Source organism: Zalophus californianus, chromosome 13 (genome assembly GCF_009762305.2).
Source record: "Zalophus californianus isolate mZalCal1 chromosome 13, mZalCal1.pri.v2, whole genome shotgun sequence".
Classification (NCBI taxonomy): Eukaryota; Metazoa; Chordata; class Mammalia; order Carnivora; family Otariidae; genus Zalophus; species Zalophus californianus.
The window spans coordinates 13,278,986-13,299,137 of record NC_045607.1 but is presented as its reverse complement, the minus strand read 5'-3'; the positions used below and the strand labels follow the sequence as shown (position 1 = coordinate 13,299,137).

Genomic DNA, 20,152 nt, shown 5'->3' with positions numbered 1-20,152 from the left:
TGTGTGCATGTATGCACGCTTGCACAGATGTGAAAGAGAGAGTGAGGGAAGCAGACAGGAGCTGTGAAAAGAGCAAAGGATTTAGAATCAGAAAGTCCTGGATGCGAGTTCTAGTCATCACCCTTATAGATCTGAGGCTTTGACCAATGGATCCTCACTTAACCCTGCTTTCCCTCGCCTTAAAAAGTATGCACTGGTATGTTATGTATTCATGCTTTCTATGACCTTTTACGTGTTAGTATGCTATTGTGCCTCTGTTACTCATTTATATAAGGCACATTTAACAAACAGTGCATTTAATAAATACTTATAAGTATTGCCATAACCATGATTCCCTTATTGGTAAATCACATGGTGACTTTGGCTGGGAGATATCAAAGACGCATCATTCCAAGAAGGACAAGAGAAGTTAAGGCCCTTCAGGGCTTAAAGAAACGTGTCCCCTTCCAGCTGCATGTGACCCCCAGATCAGATGTGGAGTGGAAGGTGGAGGCGTGGCTTGTCTCTTTCACCTGCCCCCGCCCCCCCGCCCAATCGTGCTGCCTTGACACAACAGCTAGTGTGTGCCCACAGGGCTTGTATCAGCCCTGCATCCACAAAGTAAAGATAAGAATGATCACAGTCTTTTATTTTTTTTTTTACATGATCCATTTTAACTAATTTAATGCATTTAGGGCAGGTTTAGTACACAAAAAGTGGGAATTAAAATATTAATTCTTATGGCAAAAATGCCCCTTTACAAGATCCTTCTGTAAAGTTGCATTTTCCTTGATATGAAACATGGCCCTTTCAGATGTATGGTGTCAACACATCTATCCTTGTAGGCTTCTCTGGTTTGAGCTTCAGCTCGGTCATTTTCTAGCCAGGTGGCTAACCTTTCTGAACATCACTTTGCTCATCTATAAAATGAAAATAATTCTGAGGGAACGATGCCCCAGTGCACCGCACTCCATCAGTCTCGTCACCTTTCATCTATTTATTACAAATCTACCCGCCCTGACTTTGCTGGAAGTCCAGCCTTTTCCCAGGGCCCCCTGGGCCACATATATTCCCCAGACGTCAGAACTAATAAGCCCCAGATGTAGTTATGACACTGTTTTTTTCCCTCTGCCCTCGCGCCCCACCCTAGGCTTCAGGGGCAAGCCTTTTCTTTCTGGTTCCTTCATGGGCAGTTAATTACTTCAATGCACCACTTTGGAAAAGCTCTCCATAAGCATTTGTTGTTTTGAAAGTTTGGGACTTTCAACCATCTTCTCTCTTCATAATAGTGAACACATTTTTAGAAGGACCTCAGGACTTTTTGGAGTCTAAGAATGTAAAATTGTGTAGTGGATGATTCTGAACATCTTTGGGAGGAAGTGCACAATCCATGACCAGACCAGAATCTACTGAGAAAATAATTTATTCAGTTGTGAATCAGGAATTTTATTATTGTTTTTTTTTTTAATGTTTAAGAATAACTACTCATGAGATCTTGAGTTTGTTCATTTGGGATTTAAATTTAAACGAATAAAAAGAAATGAAGATTCCCTCAAAAGTAAACATCAACCCTTTCCCCTAATCTTTTAAGATAGATCATTTCTTTGGTGTAGGACTTAAATGCTCAACTGTCTCTACTCCAGAATGGATCCCAGAAAACTTGAATCCTGGAGAGGCAGCATCCTAACTGACATGTGGTCTCCGTTTTCTTTCACGAAGTCCACTTCTTCAGGACTTTTGTTGGTTTGGTTTGGTTTTGCTAGGTTGGGAGATTTTTTTGGCAAGGACTAAAGAGTAGGAGACACAGTGAAATGGTAGGAAAAAATGTGGGTTTCATTTGGATCACATAAGCCCATTGTGCCCACTGTGCAGCCAGGGCAGTGGCTCTTCAAATCCATCACTTAAAAATGGAAACAAAATGACCCAAACTGGAATACAAGCAAAGTATAAATATACCTGCCTATGTAGATGTTGCCTCCCAACTTCCTTGACACTGAATCGCTTAACTTTAAAGAATATGTAGGATTTCCGAGCTTCTCTTAGAGAAGGGAACTGTATGTTAAGATGTTCAGTCATGAGGACTGGATCTCCCATCGCCATCCCTTCTGCTTGTGATATAAAAGCAATTATCCATTTTATTCACCATATCTGGTTGTTACACTGCTTTAGTGCAGATGGGGCAGGGGAAAACGAGAGGGTTTTTCCAATCCGGTCCACTCCTGGATTATCAGCCCTCCACTTTGGGGCATGATGGGCTGGGGGCCCCTGAGGGTTAGAGCAGGCAGCAGCAGGACACGTTGACGACTGATTGTCATGAAGCCCAGGTTTGGAAAGTGGAACTCCTAGCCAGCCTCTTCAGTCCACCATGGGCCTTTGTCTTCTCTGACACCATCCACTTCCTCCGGCCACAAAACTGAAGACACACAAGCGGCAGAGTCCGGCAGACTAAAAGTGACTTGGGCAAAACAAGAAGCATCTTCCATGCCAGCCCCCACCGCCCTGGTTGTTGTGGGTCTGAGGAGGCCGGAGATCGCCCACATGGCCTCCCACTCAGCACCTGGATCCGTGCTGTGTTTAAGCACCAGCCCCGTACCCTCAGCCCCTCAGGGGTGGCTCCTCTTTTCCCACTCTCTGCCACTTCATGGCAAACTCACTTTCAGTCTTTTGTTTTCACTCCATGCTGAGCCCCCACTGGCTCATTCACATTCCCTGGGACTCCAAACCTTCACCACCATGATGTCCATTGGGGATCTCCACCAATCTTCTGTACAGAAGCCAAATGCCATTTTCCTGATGGGAAAAGAACATGGACAGCCAATGGCCTGAAGCAGTCTGCTACTGAAACCATCCGAGGATTGCCAAGGGGGACTGTGTCCTTACTCAAGAGTTCCGCTGCCAAGCAACTCAGCAAGGACAATGAAGTCAAGGGGATGACCCCCCACAACTGGATCTTGTTGCCAAACACTCCCTTAGCACTCCTTTCTCCAGTACATTATCCGGCACGTGCAGAGTGTTTCTGGCTTTTTCTTTGTGCCAACTTTTTTTATTTTTTATTTTTGGTTCAGTTGATAGTATTTTCCCCAAACCCAAAAAAATAAGAAATCACTGGGAATTTACATCTGATCACCATAGGTTCATTCTCCCATACTGCAAGTTTCGAAGTTATAAGGAAGAAGAGCAAATATTTGCTGTATTGGTGTTTTGTTAGTATTGTTTAAAAGTTAAGTGTTACTCTTCTGAGAAAGTTGCCAGAATCATACTCTCTCAAATTCAGAAACCTACTGGCACAGTTTAAAGTCAGATATTATTTCTAACCAAATTATACTCTTTTGTCTGCCAAGATATCTTGACAGTCTTAATATCTGAAGGCAGGCCTATGTGATAATCCCAGCAGTATTCTGGGGATAAGATTTTAGTGGGTTTGTTGAGAAGGAAATACTTGTTTAGGTGACTTTCATCATGCCACTCAGCTTCTATGTCATTTTTCTTATCCTGAAGGATTCCCTTGAAGCACTCCTGGGTGATGTTTAGGACCTGAGTGGGTGTTCCTCCAAAAATGGCTGCATGGTAATAAAAATCCCCCTGGCCAAATGGAATGTAGGCTGCAGACTCCTTCCGCCTCTCATAGGTAAACTCATTGGGATCTGCCTTGTACCACCAGGCCTGCAGCTGAGCCACTGACTGGCCCAGGGTCTCCACTCCAAAGCTATCTTGGAAGACCTGGTCCACGTCCATGCAGAAGAGGAAGTCCACTTCATGCCGGATGTGGGCCACAATGTGCTCCCCAATGGTCTTCATACGCATCATGCTGACGTCCTGCCACCTCTTCTCAGGCTCGATCTCAAACACTTTGAAGGAACGCAGAGGACCCAGCTCTATCAAGGGCATCCTGGAGACATCGTCCACCATGATATAAAATATGACTCTGTGGCCAACCATGAAGTACCTATTGGCAGATATTAAGAACTCCTCCAAGTAATGCTCGATGTATCTGAAACAAAGAAGAACAGGACAAATGTAACAGCTGGGATTTGTGCGGAAGACTACGTGCTCTTCTAATCATCTTGTCTGTGTTTGACAGCATAGGGGAGGAACGATTTTCCCCATCCCAGACATGTGTTTTCCACATCTGATAGGGGAACATTCCTGGCTGCTTTCCACCATTCATTCGCTCCACTTTGGGGAGGAGGAGTGACTTACCTGCTGATGTTGGAAGAGCGACAGGGCATTTGCAGCCCTGCCCCCACCACTCTCGCTCTTGGAAATGGCCACCAGCCAGTTGAAGACAGCCTGTGCTGTCTTGGGGCCTTGAAGTGAGCCTAGTGGAACAGGTCCTACTCTGCGTCTGGAAGCCTGGATACCTAATCTTTCTAATTCCGTGGTTCAATATCAGGAAGCCTAGGGTCTGCAGACAGAAGCCGCATTCTCCAGTACCCTCTTTAACTGCAATGAACATGACATTCACATCATCTACTTTGCTTAGCCCTTTGTCTTATTTATCTGTTGGTTCAGACTCTGGGCAGGCAAAGTGGGTGCTAGATATTTTTCCTTCAGTTTCACTGAGATAATTGACATATAACATCGTGTAAGTTTAAGGTGTACAAAGAGTTGATTTGATACACTTATATATTACAAAATGATTACCACTATAGCATTAGCTAATACCCCCATCATGTCACATAACTACTGTTTCTTTTTTGTGATGAGAACATTTGAGATCTATTCTCTTAACCACTTTCAAGTGTATAATAAGAGTATTATTAACTATAATCACCAGGATATACATTAGATCCCCAGAACTTACTCATCTTATAACTGGAAGTCTGTACCCGCTGACCAACATCAGGGGGCACTAATATTCAGATATACCCAGTGTTGCTGCTGTCCTACCAGATGCAAGGGTGACATGACCCTTGGGTCCTTTGGGGACGTATTAAGCCTAACCGCCACTATTCTCATATCCTCTTCTGGGACCCAGGGAATGGGTTGTAGGGCATAGATATCCTTCTATATTACATATTCACCCTGTGAGCCTCCCATTGATTAGCCCAAACACCAATTCATTGTTCAGATGTACCCACTGCACCCCCTCCCTCCCAACAGCTTTCCCCCGCTACCAATTTCCAGCATCAGGGTGATACAAGCCGTGCAATCCATGAACCTACACTGACATATCATTATCACTCCACAGTTTACGTTAAGATTCACTCTTGGAGTTGTACATTCTATGGATTTGGACAGATGTGTAGCAATATGTATCTGTCACTATGTATGGTATTATACAGAGTATTTTCACTGCCCTAAAAATCCTGTGTTCTGCCTGTTCATTCATACCTCTCCCCGAACCCCACCCCATCCCTGCTTTTCACTGTCTCCATAGCTTTGCCTTTTCTAGAATGTCACCTAGTTGGAATCATATAGTATGCAGTCTTTTTAGATTGGTTTCTTTCACTAAGTTAACATGCATTTAAGGTTCGTCCACGTCTGCATGGCTTGATAGCGCATTTCTTTTTAGCACTGATAATATTCTAGACGTTATAGTTTATTTATCCACTCACCTACTGAAGGACATCTTGGTTGCTTCCAAGTTTTGGCAGTTATCAGTAAAGCTGGTATAAACATGTGTGTGCAGTTTTTTGTATAGACATAAGTTTTCAACTCCTCTGGCTAATAAATACCAAGGAGTGCAGTTGCTGAATTGCATGGTAAGATTATGTTTAGCTTTGTAAGAATCTGCCAAACGGTCTTCCAAAATGGCTGTACCATTTTGCATTCCTACCAGTAATGAAGGAGAGTGCTCATTGCTCCACATCCTCACCGGCATTTGGTATTGGTACTGACAGTGTGTTTTGGATTTGGGCCATGCTAATGGGTGGGTGGTGATAGTTCAGCTATGTATGTCTTCATTCCAAACACATCATGTTGGTGTCTTCTGTAACCCAAGCTGTACGCTCTTGCAAAGCCATGGAGATCAGAGAGAAGGAAGAAGTAGGAGTCAGATGGCTTAACACAACTCATGCAGACCCCAGACTCATGCTTCGCTCAGTGAACGTGGATTGAATTGAATTTGCTAATCATAGCCGCAGCCAGTCAAGATGTTTTGCGAGTCATAGTAACCAGTACTTCGTTGTGCTTTTTTGTTGACTGCTTGGATTTCCTTTCTTTTACTACCAAAATAAAGTGTGCTTTTAATGCTGGCCACTAGAAGGCCAAGAGTTTACAGTACTGATTATTTAAATGGAAAGAAGATATCTGAGCAATATAAACAGGGAGTTCAACATGGCTCTGTGGCTGGTTGCCAGGAAATTCTTGGGCACTCTGGAACTTTTAAGAAAAATCTATTGTGCTCGGAAGCTTGGGAGACAATCCTAGGGCGAGGGAGGGAGCCGAGGGAGGTTTAACATTGTTTGGGGATTAAAACACTGTTGTTGGCTTCCTGCATTGTTATTTTGAAAACAAACCAAACATCACACCTCCTAAGTCCAAATCCACTCGTACAAGGATTTATTGCTGCTGAGTGCACAAACAGTCCTCTCGAGCATCAGAACGGAGGGCATAGGGCTTTCCCCAGGATAGATGATTTATAGTTTGGTTCTGCAGATTTGCAGCTGGACGGTGAAGCCATTGTGGAGCCATAGGCGGTATTCTGTTCTTGGGAACACCAACATCGAATCAATCCGTAACGTTCATGCCATGGGATTAAGTGAGCTGAGTATTGGCTCCTGGCTCAGAACAGTACAGATTCTCCTGGGGAAAATGGCAAAACTCCAGAGTCACCCTTGTCTATTAGAGATGCCATCTAGGTGACTAACCAGGTCACCATACCTGATTAGTTTGGTAACAGCGATGGCTTCTGGGCTCTGGGCTGGAGGTCTTAGGAGAACTGTCAGATCTTCACAGAGCTCTCCTTTAGGCCCTACGGTGGACAGAGCTGAAGCTCAAATCAACCTGGGCCTTCAACACTCTTCATACAGGCCAATGGATCAACTTTCCATGTGGTTTTCAGGAAAGGAACAGAAGGAAAAGCCCATGGTGGGGGTAGGGACTAGGAAAATTGAACTTTTGCTTTTGTTTTGGGAAAAAAACCCAAAAACTTTCCAAAAGAGCAAAATGGGTTACATTTTAAAACTAATATTATGGCTATTAATTTCAAGTAAGAATGATTGTAGTTTTGGGAGAGGTGTTCTAAACAAGGACATGAAAGCCGAAACAGGAAACTACCCAACTTCTAGAAGGGGACGTTCTGGCTAGCTGAATCTCTGGAGGCCAAGAAGGACCTGAGGAGCCCATGGAAGACATGGAGAACTGCCATGCTTGGATCAGTCTGGACTGCAAATCCTTCTGTCCTTGGTCCTGGGTCTGAGAGTGTAGGAGGACAAATGATGCACATTTGGGCCAACAGCTACCATTTTTGGAATTTCCAGAGAAAGCCATGGAGGTCAGGAAGGAGGTCATTGTGGGTGTGCTATAGACCCTAGGCTCCGTGGGTGGAGCAGACACTTTTACCTGCAACCTGAGACCCTCACTTTGAGGTGGGAAGGAGTCGACTCACCTACTATTGTTTTGTTCTCAGCCCTTCGGGGTCCTCAGCAGAACGGAGATGGAAACTGTCCTGTTATAACATTCTCCTATCTAAGAATTCAGACAAGGCAGGAACAGCTCCATGAGCCCAGGGGGCCCCTCACAAACATCTGACAATGAAACAAGAAAAAGCCGAGGTCGATCTTATTAGGGACACTTACCTTCCAACAGCAAAAACCGTCAAACCCACAGTAATTTTCTGTTTGGCATAGTAATTTTCTAGGATGGTCCTGTTGTAAGTGCCTTCCCACACGACCGGCGCCTTCCATCCGGTCACTGTCAGAACCTCTGGACGTTTCCTGGTGACAAAACATAGGGCCCCATGAGTCAGGACAGCTTTCCTAAGGTGGGGTGGAGACTGTCCAAGGGAACACTGGGGTCAGCTGTGATCTGCTGAGACTGCCCTGGAATCCTGACTTGGCCCCAGGCACTCAGCGGGCTGGCGTGACTGCAGGGGCAGCGTCTTCTGCGTGAGGGACAGGAGGCTCTGGCCAGGGAGCTGTGAGGGCTGCCTTCGGGGCCCTGATGGGGATCTCATCTGTACATGTCCATATCCTCTGACCCTGTTTGCGGCTTTCCTAGTTCCCTTCTTCCTTCCAGATCTCATTCCCTCTGTCCCCAGCCCGTTCCTAAACTGCCAGTGGCATCTGTGGGTTCGATCCCCGTGGGTGCCATCTGAGCCGCAGGAGGCCCTAATCCTTGACTTGGGAGGATGAGAGTGACCTTGGAACCAAAAGACAGAAAGCTATTTTAATTTGCCTTTTGCCAGAAAGGGATTTCTGGGTAAAAACTTGGTTATAGGCCAAAAAGGGGCCCAGACTTAAGAGGGTTCTGGTATTACTCATTTTACAAACAGAGACAGAGTCACCTAGAAAAGCCGGGACTCAGTAGAGGCCAAGGCTGGAACTTGGGGTTCTGGCACAGACCCTCTCCTCAGACCACGCTGTCTCTTTGCTAGGAGCACAAAGGGCAAAGGGGAGGCCTGTTTTCTGCACTCAGAATGTCAAAAGGGACTTGGCAAAGCCAACACAGACACAGGAAGCAACATAAGAGCGACGGCAAACTGACCAACTGCAGAGGGTAGGTGTGGAAAGGCTGCGGAGCAGCTGGGGCCCAGCAGGAGGGGGTGACACAGACTCAGCTCTGACCCCCATTTGCTCAGGAAGTGGCTGTATTTCCCGTGCGGGGAAGCAGACACCGAAACACAGTCATCAGATTCAAACCCTGGCACCAACGGGCCTGTCCCCACGAGGCATCTGTTTGTACTGCACTCACTGGGGTGGGGGGGGGGGAGACCAAGAGGGCAAAGTCCAGGTGGTCCCCGTTGGGTCCCTGCCGACCGTGTGCATGTGGCCCTGGTGAGGCTGTGGGGAGATGTCAGCAGATAGATAGAGCCAGTGAGAACTGCCCCTAGTCCTACACATCAGTGGAGGGTGGGTTTTCACAAAACTGCCCACGTCCCATCAGCTAAGCTGGGTTTTCCAGCGTGAGGTTGGACAGGGCTGGGTCAACCACCACCTCATCCCAGCCCCAGGCCCAGCCTCACCCCAGCCCCAGCTCCAGGCCCAGCCCTGGTCTCAGCTCCAGGCCCAGCCCTGGTCTCAGCCCCAGCCTCACCCCAGCCCCAGCCTCACCCCAGCCCCAGCCTCACCCCAGCCCCAGCCCCAGCCTCACCCCAGCCCCAGCCTCACCCCAGCCCCAGCCTCACCCCAGCCCCAGCCCCAGCCCCAGCCTCACCCCAGCCCCAGCCTCACCCCAGCCCCAGCCTCACCCCAGCCCCAGCCTCACCCCAGCCCCAGCCCCAGCCTCACCCCAGCCCCAGATGGAAAAGCGCCTCAGCAGACCCTCATCCCCCTGTCCATCAGTCACCAAGCTCTTCACTCTAATTCTTGAGATGACAGTCCCTCCCGCTCCAGCCTGAGCCCTGCCTTCTGGCCTCCCTCTTTCCGTGGCACAGCTGAGTCTCCCCCAGAGATGAGGCGGGGGAGGCACTCTGAGGCTGCCCTCCTGCCCCCCTCAATCATGAAAGCACCAACCTGTGCCAGGCACCTTCACTACATTTTCTCCTTTAGTCCTGGCAACAGCCCTTCCACATACAATGGCCCTTGTACAGGTAAGCAAGCCAAGGCTCGGACAGACTTGCTGACTTGTCCAGGCCCCCCAGCTGGCTGCTGCTGCTGGTCACTGACATACGAGGAGCACTTCCGCTGAGACCAGGCACCGTGCTAAGGCATCAACCTTTGGAGGTGCTATTTTGATTCCCATTTTATCAATGAGCAGCACAGAGAGATTAAATAACTTGCCCAAGGTCACACAGCTAGTAAGCGGCAAAGCTGGTGTTTGAACCCAGACGGTCTAACTCCGGAGTCCATGCTCCGAGCCACCACCCGGTATTGCTTCTTATACGGACATTTACTGGCTCTGCCGAGCAAGCTGGGGTCACAACCCACATTCGTCATAATTTCCACCCACCTTAGCTACCCTGGCGTTTTTATCAGTGCAGAATGAGAAATAATGAGCTTTTGTTTTGTTATGTTTTTAGAAGTTTATGTGATGTTTTTAGTCATATAAAACCCCCCGCTTTGTTGAATGACAGGATTTCAAACCACAAGACACCACACACACACAGACACACGGCTTACACATCTATAACCAATGTTTCTGAACTTAAACTCTGCCCTGTGTCACCGCCTCACTCTTTGCTGTCCTTAGTTTTAGCCCACCAGGGATCTTTTAGTAGTTCTGACCCAGCCCGCTACCTAAATCTTGCAACTGTTTATGAGCCGGACGTGTAAGCAAGTAATACTATTAAAAAAAAAACAAAAAAAGCAAAACAGGGGTGCCTGTATGGCTCAGTCAGTTAAGCATCCAACTTTTGATTTCTGCTAAGGTCATGATCTCAGTGAGATCAAGCCCTGCTTGAGATTCTCTCTCTCTGACCCTCCCCCCAACTCGCTCTCACACTCTCAATAAATAAATAAATAAATAAATAAATAAATAAATAAATAAAATCTTAAAAAAGGAAGGTGGGGGGAAGCGCGTAGCAAGTGTACTTATTTAATACTTAGGGTGCACAGGGACCAAGTACTTGACTTTCACTCATTTAATCCTCACATCCACCTCATAAAGTGGGTGCTACCCTCACCCCCATTTTACAAATAAAGGAAGGAGGGGTAAGAGAAAAGTAGAAGTGATCTGCATCTTTAGCCATCTGATTTATAGGAAGGGCCAGACCAGGGCACGCAGTTCCTCACCGCACATTTCCTAAGCCACGCCAGACCCACTGCTGAGCACGGAGACCAGAGAAATGAGACTCTGTCCTACCCCTTGAGAATCTCACACTCCCAACAGGTGGTCAGCCTGCTGCTATACAACAGCACCCCCACTCAGTCCACATCTCCTAGAAAGACTGAGTCGGAAAAAGCAGTGTCCAGTTTGGTCGCTTGGCTGGGAAGTTCCCTCCAAGCAGGAAGGAAAAAAGCAGCAACATTAAAAAGTAATGTTTCCCTAAAATGTTCTATTTCCCAGCTGTTAATTATTAAATTGCACTGGCAATTCCAACATGTCGAGGACCCTGCCTAAGAAGCCGGAAGAGAGCTTGAAAACGCAGGCGGTGGGGGGGCAGGGGAGGAGGGAGGGTGAGCACCACATCAGTTCCCAGATGAACCTGGGCGTCAGGGAGCCTTAGTCGGCAAAACCCACCAACACCACTCCTCCCCAAAAGAAGTGACACAGGGCAGGCCACCCATGTGTCAGAGCTAGTCTTTACTACCGTCAATTGCCAGAGGTATCCAAGATCATAAGGACGGGGCTCTAGAAAGAGGGAAAAGGGCCAGGACAGACTCAGAGCCGCCCCAATGCCTTTCTTCCGAGCACAGCACCCGCTGTGTCACTGTATCTGGCTCCACGATAGGCTTCCCGCAAAATAGACACACACCTACCTAGGCTGGGGGTAGCTTTTTAATTTTACATACTTATTAATCGGTACCTTGTGGTCCCCAGGTGTTGGGTAGAGGAAGTGTTCAAAGTGAGTATTTTAAATATGAATATGATAAAACGTGAATCATGAAGCAGGTCAGAAAAGCTGCTGAGGTGCACACAATGTGCTATTTACTGAACTCCCTCTGAGCGTCAGCACACCAGGGCACGCGTGATCCAGTGAAGAGCGGATGGCGACAGGAACAAGAGTGAGGGCTACGGAAAGAATTCTGGAGGCAGGATTGACAGAGCGCATCCATCAGTGAGACTGTGGGGTGGGTGGGGGGAAAGGATGAACCGGAGAGATAGCCCAGACTCTGGCTTGAGGTGGCGAGTGAGAACAAGGGCAGGGTAGAATGCGGAAATCCAGCTGGGTCATGGAAGATGTGTGTGCAGAGCTATCCAGCAGGCAGTCCGACCCAAGTCGGGGCTCAGGGAACCGTCGGGCTGAAGATGGGAAGGTGGGAGTCATCCCCACACCATGGTGTCTGAGGCCATGGAAATGGATGAGAGCCTCCAGAAACTCTAACATACGGCTGGGAAGTAGGAGAGGCGCTTATGAAGGGGACTGAGAAGGGAGAATGGAGAAGTAGGAGGGAAATCCAGAGGATGTTTTGTCACAGAAGCTAAGAGATCCTGATGTGGAAATGTGTGCACAAGATGCTGTAATATGTTGTAGGTCATTTCCAGGAAGGGATACATTCATTTGTTCATGCAGTCGTTCATCTAATCATTCATTTATGCAGGAAATAGACTTTGGTGCCCTGGGAAGGCTTAAATTTGGTGCCTCTTCAAACTGATATTCTTGACATATCTGCTCGCCATCTGTTTGGAGGAGAAGCTGAATCATGCATGGGGGAGAGCAGAGTCACAGCTGGTGGCCACAATATGTCTCTCCCTTTGTCTCTAGTAACTCAGCCTTCACCCTGCTTCCCAAGTCCCAAGCTTCACCCTATCCCAAGCGAGGACAAATGCCCTTAGGAGGGGACTTGGTGACTATCTCTGGCTCACCTAGCCCACCTAGCCTAGCGGAGGTCCTCCCCTCCCCAACACACACACCTAATGGGCTTAACAAAGCGCCAATGCTTCCATATTTTTGCATTTCCAGTAAGGGTTTAGCATCTCACGAATGGCTACCCTGTTGCCCAGCTCACTGACACACGCATGGGCCAATATTCCCATCCTTCCACACGAGTGTGATCCCCTACCCCCAAACAAAAAAAGAGCTTGCCAGAACATATTGAGTCTTTCCAGAGCTCATACCCCTCCCACTGGAATAGCTTCTCCTGATGCTCCGCCTCTACGGCTCTTCCTGACCCCTCTCAGACTTCCCTCCCTTCACCAGCCTTCTAAATGTGGATATGATAGGATGTGGCTCTAGTCCTCTGCCTGGGCGGCCCCCTCCAGGCCTACGGGTCCCACTGCACCCACATGGGTACCACACATCTTCCACTGAGTTCACGGGCACTTCCATAGACTGAATGTCTGTCCCCCCGAAATTCATACATTGAAACCCAATCCTGAGTGTGATGATATCTGGAGGTGGGGCCTTTGGGGGCAAGTGCTTAGTTCATGAGGGTGGAGCCCTCATGAATGGGATCAGTGCCCTTTTGAAAGAGCTCCCAGAGAGCCCCCTCTCCCCTTCCGCCCGCCGTGTGGGGACAGATAAGATGGCTGTCTATGACCCAGGAGGTGGGCTCTCACCAATCACCAAAGCTGCTGGTGTTTTGATCTTGGACTTGCCGGCCTCCAGAACTGTGAGAAATAAGTATCTGTTGTTTATAGCAGCCTGAACAGACCAAGACAGGCACTCTGTGAATCTCAGTCCCGATGCCCACTGGGTACCTGAATCCACAAACATCCCTAGTAGAGCTCATCACCTACCCCCACTCCTAGACCTGGCTGTCTTCCTCCTATCCTGGTCAACGACACCACCACCCACCAGTCTCTCCGGCCTCACGGTCATCGTGGACAGCTCCTGCCTCATTGCTCCCCCCAGCCACGTTGTCTTAAGTCAGATTGACCACACCGTCTTCCCAATTTTGGCAAATACTCCCTGCACATCTTCTGCCCCTAGAAGACTATGAACTTCTTGAATATAACCATATTGTTCGATTTCTCCTATCTCCTGTGCCTAACACGACGTCTAGCACAGTATTTTTGACCACGGCTCACAGTGAGAAACGCATTTTACATCACAACCGAATACATACACGTACATACAGAAACAATAATCCAACCACACAATACTTAACCTTACTTCTCCTTCATGTGATGCCCTCTGACTTTCTATTTGATTTCAATTTTTTTTTAAAGCTCATTTTGACCCATTAAGCTAGTTTCTGAACATATTAATGGACAGTGACTGGTAGTCTGAAAAATACCAGCTGGCTCATCATAGGTATTTGATAAACATTTGTTGTACGATCGCTTAATGAATGTATGCATGGCCTCATGAGATCTTTCATCATCACTGCCAATTTTCAGATGAGTTAGCTGAATCTCAGAATTTTCTTGCTCTGACTCTAGATGCTGCCGCTTTCCACAATACCCCGGGGGCCAGTGAGACCCCTTCCAGCCCCAGTATTTTGTGATACAGCCACTGTCAGAATCACTGTGTTGTTGCTCAAGCATCTGAGTTGAAACATCCAGACTCTCAGTTTCTCATCTAATCTGTGGTGAAAAGTCTGATGGTTGCTAAGACTCCGTATCCCCAATCAGGAATGTTCTCAATGACACTGTTCCCTCCACAGCCCCCGCCACCCCCGATGGGAGCTAATGGATTTACTGAACCCCGGGGAAGGGGGTGGGGGACGCTTCTTTTCTTACTGTGGGTTAAACCAGTCTGATAGCGGAAGCTCTTCGTTGTTTTCCTCTCCTTGTTCATTTTCATCGTCTATGTCTTCCTCTTCTTGGTAAATGCGGGTCCTACATACAAAGGGAAAGCAAGCTGAGTGAGGCAGGGAGGCCAATCTATGGCACGGGGTCAGCTGGTGACCGTGAACACAGATTCCCAGATGGAGAACGTGTGCAGTGAGGGGTGTCTGGAGAAAGCTTCACGATAACGATACGTTTATTCATAAGCACATAATTTTGGTGAAAAGGCTCAGTGCTCACCTTTCTCGTTTTCCTTCCAGGTCAGCACAGTTAGCAAGTTAGTGACCCAGAACCCTCAGGTTATTTCAGGGGGCCAGGGAACTTGCCGGACTAAGACTAATGAACAGCTAACTGAATTAGCTGCAATCATCTTTCCCACAGCCTAAACTTCAGCCGAAGCCCCACTCACCCCCAAGTTAAATGGAAAAACTAAACCAAACAAAACCCCCAATACATTGAAACTTAAATATCCTAGTCCCAACCATGAAATAGATTCCTTGTATGACTTCAATAGGGCCAGAAAGGCGAGTGACGGAGGTCGTGACCGTGAAACCACTTTATTCGGACTGTCTATAAGCATTGGGTGGATGAACAAACACAGAGGGTCATCCCATCAACTTACCCGTTGTTAAACCAGCTTGGAAACCACCAGCCCTTCTGAATTCTGCTGTCACCAACTTCTGGGTTTCTAAGAAATGAAAAAGATGACATTTTTAGAAAATGAGGCAGTCCCAAACTGGGGGGCCGGGGGTGGGGGAAGGGAGGGTTTCCAAACTCTTTTTATGGCAGAAAATCACTTAAATTTCTTAAAAAAAAAAAAAAAAAATGCCAGTTCATAAAACAGACAGAAGTGAAGCTACCCTATACCGGATGATGTACGGGGATGCTGAATCACTCTACTGTACACCTGAAACTCATATAACGTTGCATATTAACTAACTGGAATTAAAGTAAAAACTTAAAAAAAAAAAAAAAGAAGAAGAAGTGAAGCTGCTCTAGCCAGATGGGGGAAGATGTACCTATCCCTGCCCGGACCTCTCCTCCCTCGGGCAGCCCCTGGCACTCAGCTCATTCAGGGGGCCCTGGCAGGGACAGAGGAAAGAAGAGAGGGTGACAAGGTGGGGAGCACTGATACGTAAGCCTGAGTCAGGGATATGCCACTTACTGGTAGTATGACCGTGATGGGAACTTTTCCCTCTCTGAATCTTGGTTTTCTCCTCTGAAAAGTCAGATATATAATAATGATGGTGACAATCATAATGATAATAAATCTACCATGAAGGTGGCTTTGAAAAGTAAATGAATTAGCATGCATCAGAAAGTTTTATAGAAGTTGAAAATTACGGGAACAAGGTGTAAATCTTAATTAAAAAAAACAAAACAAAAAAGCATATCTTTCCACAAATGATCTCTTTTGCTAAACTAGAATTCAGGTTGCTACAAAGGTCAGCAGGGACAGCCTCAGGAAATCTGAGGGTCTCTGAACCAGAAGCTCAGGAAACTGTCATCAGAAGCCACCCTCGCCACCCACGTGGGGAAATTTCCATCCTCTCTCATTGTGAGTCTCTCCAAGGCGGGGGCTTTCTGGAGGGAGAAGAGCAGGAAGCCAGGGGCTGCAGTGTTCTGTGGTTGGACAAACAAGGTGGTGAGGCATGAACAGGCATAATAATAGGAAGAAACCTATTTTAAAGCCCATCTACTTTCAGGAGGTATTTCAGATGGTTGATAACTTAGGTGTGGTTACTATACACAGGGAGACCACATAAGACTTAAATAAACAAAAGGGAACAAAGAAAAATATTTCTTTAGTCACCCAGGGAGGTGTTTTCATATGATCTTGGTCATTCCAGCTACTCATGAGAATAAAGGTTTTTACCTTTATGTTCATTTCATAGCTGAGAAGTTGGCCACATGGGTTTGGGCAAAGTGCCAAGATCCCACAGAATGTAAGCATAAAAGCCAGGATTTAACACCAGGGAAGGAGTAATATCAGAAATGAAAGCTGAGGAAAGTACAAGCAGTTAGGCGCAAGACCTTACCCTGAGCCTCCTGGCAACCAAGCCAAAGATAGAAAAATGAAGGCTTACATAGTTCTCACCGCCTTTGGTAATAATAACAATAAAGATTAGTTCATCAGGAGACCCTGACTTTTTTTCCTGATCCTCTGTCTCACAGGAACTTCTTGCAGGGGGCTTTATATAACATACACTGGACAGCATAATGGAGAATACCTGTCCTGATTCTTTTCATCAGCAAGGCAGAATGTCCTCGAAAGGATACCACTTAAAGAAACCCTTGATGAGAAGCAAGGGCAAAATATAAGTCACGGTTGGATAAAGACCAGTCTAGGGAAAGGGAAGCAGGTAGTCGAGATCCCTGGGAAACCACCCTTCCCCCGCCGCCCTTGACGGGGCCTCCACCACCCACTGCCATGCTAAAAATAGACTGTAGGGGGTGCCAGACTGGACACGGGAGACATCCCCTAGATCTCTAAAATTCAAAGCACTTACTTTGAGTGATATATCCACAAGAGCGAGCCTTCTGGGCTGAAAGCAAATGAGAAATAAAAACATATCATGTTACTTTTAATTCTGAGAAAGCCATTTTGCAACCATTATCAGCGAAGCCCTGGGCTGAGCTGAAAGCCTGGGTTTTGACTACTCCTAGGTTTCTACTTTCCTTTTGAGATATAGCCCATGGTATCAAGGGACTGGGAATTTTCACATGTAGTCACGTCAGGGTTATTCAGAACAAGAGGTGGGAAAGAGATCACTGGAGAATCTCAAACCTTAATTAAAAAAAAAAAAAATTAACAACAGCTCTCCATTGTCTAGGGGTGGTTTCACTGAGGGTGGGGCCCCACAGATGGGTTCCCTTCTACCGCCTACTCAGGGACATCCCAGCTACCCTGCACCCAGGAGTTACCTTCCCATAGAAAACAAAGTGATGGCCGCAGAACCTTCTATAGAGCAGTCTCAGAGGACATTGCTTAAGCTCATGAAGGTGGTGAGATGGTCTGGAGGCATCTACAAGGCTGGGCCAGTGAATATATGACTCCTCCATTGAGCCGTCTCTACTCGTTCCGTTGATACTTGCTGAGCATGATTACATGTCAAGGGCCAGGGACACAGTATTAGCAAAGACAGACACAGGTCCTATGTCTGTGTATCTTTGTGGTTCACTCAGTCTAGCAGGGAAGGCAGACCCTATTCCCATAATCACCCAGTGACATGACCTCGAACTCCAAGAAGGGCTATTAAAAAAAAAAAAAAAAAGCAGGCGCCTGGGTGGCTCAGTCGGTTAGGCGACTGCCTTCGGCCCAGGTCATGATCCTGGAGTCCCGGGATCGAGTCCCGCATCGGGCTCCCTGCTCGGCGGGGAGTCTGCTTCTCCCTCTGACCCTCCTCCCTCTCGTGCTCTCTATCTCTCATTCTCTCTCTCTCAAATAAATAAATAAAATCTTAAAAAAAAAAAAAGCATAAGTAACTATAAGCACTTAACAGGAAGACCCAGAAGGCTTCCCAGCGACATGACCTCAAACTCCAAGAAGGGCTATTAAAAAAAAAAAAAAAAGCAGAAGTAACTATAAGCACTTAACAGGAAGACCCGGAAGGCTTCCCGGAGGAGAGGGGAATGTTTTAGCTGAGATCTGAAACCGAGGAGGTGGAGGGGAGGAAGCACACTGACTTGAGAGGCATTCTGGGGGGTAAAGTGACAGGACTTGTCATACGGCGTTACTCCTCTGTTCTGTGCAAGGACGCTGTGCCTCCGTGCTAAGCCTTGCTTGGCCCCTTTTCCTCTCTGTGAATAAAGGGAGTACAGCCTGGTAGGAAGAGTTCTAGACTTGAGCTCAGGCACCTCCCCTGCCTCAACCCCTGCCTGGCCCCAGCTCCCTCATCCCTGAAAAACACAAATGACTCACGTTTGTTTCAGACTCTGCCGATGCCCCTTAGCCTCTTATCCACCCCCCGCCCCAGCCTTCTCCCCCTGTTGGGGGTGCGCATCTCTTTGTAGGAATAAAATACATGCTCTCTCACGGCCTATGGTTTCTCCTCTGAGCCCAGAACTCATGGACCACACTCTAAAATTTCTTGTTCCTCTACTGATTCTGACAATATTCATAATAGCAAATACTTGGCCAGGCACTGCTCTGAGCAATTGACATATATTAGCTCACCGAACCCTCACAACAACCCGTGAAGTAGGTTCTACTCTTCCTCACTCTACAGAGGTGGAAACTGAGGCATGGAAGCATTAGGTGATTTGCCCAAGGTCATACTACTAGTGAGGAGCAGAGCCAGTATTTGAACCTGGGGAATCTGATTCCAGATCCTACAAGAGGTGGAAGGGGGAAGGGAATGAGGAGGAGGGCACCCCTCCCTCAGATGGCCACCTGGCACTCAGGGCACCAGTTTCTAAATTCAGCTTTGCCACCTTGTCACCTCTCTTTACTAACCTCTCCTTCTTCCCCTCCTCACCCTCCTCCCTCAGAATCCTTCCACGTCTCAACAGTCCAGGGATACCCACGCTGCAGGGTGTGACATTTCACACATATTCATCCTTCAAGGCATAGCTCAAAGGTCATCTCTTCTGTGCCTTTCTTGATACAATCCTAGCACAGTGCCTGGCACATAGTAGGTGATCAATAAACAGCTGCAAATCAATGCAAAAACTAGATCCCTCTCCAAGCCAAACATAATCTTAGCCTCCTTAACTCTGCCAGTTCCTTTTCTCTACCCTGATATTCTTTCTCTGCTTCTAGCATTGGTTATTTATATGCATGTCTTCCTGCCTCATCTAGATCATAACCCCTTGAGGGTAGGAGTTCTACTTGGCTCACGTTGTATTCCTAATCATTTGATGTGTTCCATTTAGTTATTTTAAAATCCTTTTTAAGCTCAGGCCTGCCCACCTGTCTCAGGTGAGTGCCCTCAGCTCACCTCAAGCCATCACGTGGCCAATTCACGAGGTGGCAAAGGATCTGCTGCCTTTACGCCTCTTGCAGACATTCAGTAGATTCCTCACATTGAAGAATGATGTGCCCGGAGTCTTGGGGCCATCGAGGAGCAGCCAGAACCTGCTCCAGTTACTGTTCAGAGAGTGCCCAGCACTGTAAAATAACCCTTTTTATGGAAGGTCGATGTCAAAATGCACACTTGGGCTTTTGGCTCCCATATTTTAATTTTGCGAACCGCCCCAAATTATGGGAAGTACAACTCTGGCTCAGATTCAAAGCAGCAAGCTTAAACAATCAAGCATTCAGAGCTTGCGGGTTATCTGCACAAGCATCTCAACTCAGGGCAGGGACCTGAAGGAGTACTGGTTCTTCTGTTGGGTGTCTTCCAACTGCTAAAGCTCTTCCTTCTATTTGTCAAAACCCCTGCCCTATTCTGCCCTCTGGAGCAGATGATGATGATGATGACGACGATGATGATGATGATGATGGCAGTTAGCAGTTAGCGAGTGCTTATTAAGTCCCAGGCATTGCCCTAAATGTTTTATATACAGTAACTTATTTAATCCTCCCCACAACGTATCTATGAAACAGGTACTATTATCACCCATTTTTAATGAGAGGGAAACTGAGGAACACAGTCACTGCGAGAGGGAAATTGAGGAACACAGTCACTGAGTAACTTGCCCAAAGTCACAGAGGCGGTAAGTGGTGGCAGAGGACCAGTTCCAGACAGCCTAGCTCCAGATTCCAGACTTTCCTCTACCCTTGAGTACCCAAGGG

At 47.3% G+C, this 20,152-nt stretch overlaps 1 protein-coding gene across 8 annotated transcripts in view; it reads right to left on the bottom strand.

Moving 5' to 3' along the window:
- Nucleotides 1–1,145: 1,145 nt before the first annotated feature.
- The window catches only part of GGTA1 (glycoprotein alpha-galactosyltransferase 1 (inactive)), a 54,563-nt gene continuing 35,556 nt past the window's right edge, over nt 1,146–20,152 (bottom strand). For 6 of the 8 annotated variants that reach the window (XM_027615522.2, XM_027615525.2, XM_027615523.2 and 3 more), the window contains 7 exons: nt 16,926–16,961; nt 16,647–16,709; nt 15,581–15,634; nt 15,038–15,103; nt 14,368–14,466; nt 7,722–7,859; nt 1,146–3,970 (listed from right to left, as the gene is read on the bottom strand). In XM_027615522.2, coding sequence (XP_027471323.1) covers nt 3,277–3,970; nt 7,722–7,859; nt 14,368–14,466; nt 15,038–15,103; nt 15,581–15,634; nt 16,647–16,709; nt 16,926–16,961 — 1,150 coding nt within the window. In that variant the 3' untranslated portion in view covers nt 1,146–3,276. The remainder of the gene's footprint in view (nt 3,971–7,721; nt 7,860–14,367; nt 14,467–15,037; nt 15,104–15,580; nt 15,635–16,646; nt 16,710–16,925; nt 16,962–20,152) is intronic. The other 2 variants (XM_035723632.1, XM_035723633.1) reach the window with 2 other exon arrangements.